General features: G+C 46.3%; 1 protein-coding gene across 1 annotated transcript in view; it reads right to left on the bottom strand.

Annotated features, from left to right (window-relative positions):
* The window catches only part of Spaca7 (sperm acrosome associated 7), a 25,263-nt gene that overhangs the window by 10,828 nt on the left and 9,809 nt on the right, over positions 1 to 4,626 (bottom strand). Inside the window, exons 2-3 of the mRNA XM_021170141.1 lie at positions 1,232 to 1,339; positions 425 to 529 (exon numbers count right to left, since the gene is read on the bottom strand). Coding sequence (XP_021025800.1) covers positions 425 to 529; positions 1,232 to 1,339 — 213 coding nt within the window. The remainder of the gene's footprint in view (positions 1 to 424; positions 530 to 1,231; positions 1,340 to 4,626) is intronic.

Genomic DNA, 4,626 nt, shown 5'->3' with positions numbered 1-4,626 from the left:
AGTCTCAGTCTGGCTATCTTCTTCCTCCAAGCAGGAGAGGGGATTTAGCTGGAAGTCTGCAACAAGGCCTCTCTTTCACTTCTGGCTTCCACACAGCTGGAAAAAGATGTTTCTGCTGGTTGTGGAGGGCAGAGTCAAGGGCAGGGCTGAGGTCGAGGCACCCTCAGCCTCAGGGCAGGGCTACTTAATTCTGGTGAAGCTGCAATCAAGTGTATCTGATGCTGGTAGCTCTAAATGAATCCGAATCTGGTATCTTTAAGTGAATCTGATGCTGGTATCTCTAAGTGTATCTGATGCTGGTAGCTCTAAGTATATCTGAAGCTGGTAGCTCTAAGTGTATCTGATGCTGGTAGCTCTAAGTGTATCCGATGCTAGCTCCCTGGTCGCTCTAAGCTCAGCAGGGGAGACACTAGATCACATTTACCATTTTTGCCACTTTCCTCCTTTGTAGACAAGTGTTCTATGTTTTCCAGGACCTCGTGGTAGTTCTCAAGGGCTTCTTCTTGGTAGTTTTCATCAATACCAGCATCTTGGATGAAAAAGATGGGAAGAAACAGGAAGGGTTTCCTTATTACACACTAATGAGCATTTTTGGTGTATGTGTGATAAACCCTATATTATAATGTTTGGCTGGAAGGATGGCAGAGTGTTCAAGTCCTACTTGAAAGTGTATGTTGGGAAATTAATATTTAAATAGTCAGCAACTTTGAGTNCAGTGGTTTATATCTAGGCAGATGTAGAGGGANCACACCCTTTAAAATCTAGTCACATCTGAACGTCAAACTCCCAGAAGTGGTGAGACCTCCTGCTTTTGAGTGCATTTCCCACAGAGCCTGAGGACTTCTTAATCTAGCTCTCTGCTGGCTACTGTCCATCACACCCTCTATTTGCATAATCCTGTAGTATGGAGCTGTGCTTTGCAAAGAGTCTACTTTGTCTACATCCACTGCTCTTCTTGGTCTTGGGCCCATCATATACTGGACCTTAGCTTTACCTGGNCCACGGGGTAGGAGGGCTGTGATCCCTCAGGAGCTATAGGGGGATGCATGAAGATAATTCCAGAGATCACCCCAGAGTGAAGCAAGCCACTTATGCTTTGGAGGTGGCTTCCCCCTTGGTTTCAGACCACATCTTCTCTCACGTTTCCAGAGCTAGTTCATGTAATACTCAAACATAGTCATATAGTCAACACCTTAGGTCTCTAGGAGGATGTGCCATTATGTATACTTGCTTATTTCCTTGGTTTGTACTGTTGTCGGTATCGATGATCTTGGTCGTGGTGATGTTTCAGACACTGCTGATGTTTTGGGCTCCAAAATCTCCTGGGCTAGAATTTCATCTTGAGAAAGCACATAAGAACATGTTAGGGCGAGTGAGGGTGAATATGTGTCCTAGGCACAGTTTATACTTCATGCAGCCTATGAATACTGTAGGTAGAAAGCGGGAACCCAAGGAATTAGTGGATTCTCTAGAGAACCTCATCTTGGATGGGCCGGCCATTGCCTCCCTAAATAATGTAAGAAAGTGGTCACCATCTGGATATCTCCCAAGTCTCACCCCTGATGTAACCTGCATGTTGAATGGCTCCACACGTATGCTTTCATTAGCTTTGCTGTCTCTGAGACCCAGTATCTGAGGAGAAACTCAAGGGAAGGAGGAGTAATTTTCTCCCAACTTCAGAGGTTTTGGTCCATTGTGGCATGCACAAAGTGGTTCATATCATGGCAGCCAGGAAGTAGAGCAAAGAGTACCATAAAGGAACTTGGGAAAGAGATATCCCTTAGCTTACCTCCTTCAATCCATAGCTCACCTNCTACAGCACAGTTCTACCACATCCCAAGAATCCATTCAAATTTGGAGTCCACTGGCAGATTAAAGGAATCATGGTAACACATCCTTCATGATCTAACCATCTCTGGGAATGCTCCTTACAACGCAGAGAGGTGTACTTCACCAATCTCCTAGGACTCCCCTGGAGGATGCAACCCTCCAAGCAAAACAAACATGTGACCAACCCACCATCTTCACAGTGGCTATTGGTTGGGGTCCTTGACTGTTGACATTCCATCATGGAAAGAGGGGTGGGAAGAGTCACTGCTCTCTTAGCTCAGTGTCCAGTCACCCCTCCCACCACTTGCATGCAATTCTGCACTAATTGCACATGGCCACTGGAGCCCTGGGAGGTACTAGAGCATATATAGCCAAGGAAAGGTACATTGAAGTGAGTTCCACCTGGGTAGTAGAAGCCACCATCTACCCCCGCTAAAGACTTCTCAGTACAGTTTTGCGGCCACTGGAGAATTCTGCTAGGAAGCCCTCACCCATGATCCATAAATGAACCAACTCAGCTCATTTGTCCTTCTGGGTGAGCTTGGGTAGAGTCCAGCTTCGGTTTGTGTTGGAACCTTATGAGGAAGGGTTAGACATTGTCTGCCCAAGGAAGGAATACTCACNACAGCCTCAATCAGTCAATGTGACAGTTAATATTTCCCAGAACAAACAAACCCCTCGTCAGCTTTACACCCAGACACCGTTCCTTAAGTCATAGCTCTCCACCGTTGACCTGCAATAGGTTCATGTTGGTCTCCAAGTACAAAAATACATCAGTCTGTCCTCATGGGTCCCCATAATCTTTGCAGTTTCAACACTGCTCTAAAGTCCAAGCACAAAGACTTTGAAGGCTGAAGGGAGATCTCATCTGTAAATCTCCACAAAAAAACAAGGTGTAAGTTGCTTCTGAATGCAATGGCACGGAATACACATTCCCACTACCAAAGGTGAAACAGGAGCATAGCCGAATAGCAAAACAGTGTGCCAAGACAAGANCACAATGTAACTCTACGTTCTGTGGATCCATTCTGGCATCTGGGGCAAGTGGTGTTACATGAGATCAAAAGAGCTTGGGTGGCTCGGGACCTATGGCCTGGCTGTTTGCAGTCCACATGGCTGTGTACCTATGGCCTGGCTGTTTGCAGTCCACATGGCTTCTTTCTGGGGCTATGTATACTCAGTTCCCCGTGTCTCTCATTGACAAATATTCCATGTTCCTGGGTCTCTACTGCAGCTCAAAGTTCATAACCACAGATTTGCCCTCTTACAGGGAATATGACCCTGCTATACATTTTCCTACCTTCTCAGATTTTTCTTTGAAATCTGGTTGGAAGCCTCCACTAAACTCTTTTTTTTTTTTTTTTTTTTTTTTTTTTTGGTTTTTCGAGGCAGGGTTTCTCTGTGTAGCCTTGGCTGTCCTGGAACTCACTCTGTAGACCAGGCTGGCCTCGAACTCAGAAATCCGCCTGCCTCTGCCTCCCGAGTGCTGGGATTAAAGGCGTGCGCCACCATGCCCGGCTCTCCACTAAACTCTTACATTCTGCATATCCACAAAGTCAGCGCCATGTGGATGAAGCCCATGCCAATTTGAGCAATGACTGGGTCCACTTGGACCCTGGCGGCATTGGCAACTTAGGGCTAGGGACTGAGCAATGTGAAGTGAGTATTGGAAAGCAGCTCCCAAGACAGGCAGCCCAACAGTGAGCCCTGTGCCCCAGAGTCACTGTTTTCTCAAGTAAGTTTACCCTTTCAAGCNTTCAGTGTAGGGTGGATCTGACCAACTCCTCCACAGTCCTTGACAAATCAGAATCTCTGCCTTCTTTTTGGTAGGCAGGCTCTTCAGAACCGCGCCTTCCCTGTCCACAGCTTTACACAGGTTTTTCTGATCAACCTGCAAAGTTTTCAAGTCTTTCTTCTCTGCCCTTTCTCATGTTCTCACTGTAAACCTGCCTAAAAGCATGCAGTAGTTCTATGCCATAGACTGCAAGAGGGACTGACTTACAGTTTCCTCTGCTGGATTAATTAGCTCACTAACACAGTTTCCCACAAAGCTGCAAGTTTTCATATTGAAGTGAAGACCCCCATGTGAAACCTCATGAGCCTGGTGTCTCTGTTACGGCAACTGTTGCTGTGATGGAACACTGTGACCAAAAGCAACTTGAGGAGGAAGGAGTTTACTTAGCTTACACTTCCACAACATAGTCCACCACTGAAGGAACCCAAGATAGGAACTCACACAGGGAAGGACCTGGAGGCTGGAGCTGATGCAGAGGCCATGGAGGGGTGCTGCTTACTGGCTTCCTCCCCATGGCTTGCTCAGCCTGCTTTCCTATAGAACCCAGGACCACCAGCCAGGGATAGCACCACCCACACTGGGCTGGGCCCTCCTTCTCAATCACTAACTAAGAAAATGCCCTACATACTTGCCTACAGCTTGATCTTACTGATGTGTTTTTTTTTTTTTAATTGAGTTTTCTTCTCTCAGACGACTTAAGGTTGTGTCAAGTTGACATAAAACCACCCAGCCCACCTGGCCCCTACTGTCTATATTCCTACTGTATTCTGGAATTCTGGACTCCTGACAGAATCACTCATTTATCCCAGTCTATAATTTATATCCTAAGCTTTCTCTGTTTTACATCTTCAAGCTTTTCCAATCCCTCCCCCACACAATCCAGCTCCAGAGGCTAAAGCATCAGAGTATCAAGGTTAGTCATTGCAATGACCCCATGCCATTGATATCAACTTTCTGCATTAGGTTTTCTTCCTGGGACAAGTCACCTGACATAAATGACA

This window comes from Mus caroli, chromosome 8, assembly GCF_900094665.2.
Source record: "Mus caroli chromosome 8, CAROLI_EIJ_v1.1, whole genome shotgun sequence".
Classification (NCBI taxonomy): domain Eukaryota; kingdom Metazoa; phylum Chordata; class Mammalia; order Rodentia; family Muridae; genus Mus; species Mus caroli.
Note: the sequence above shows the minus strand (reverse complement) of the source record. Positions and strands in the feature narration are given on the sequence as shown.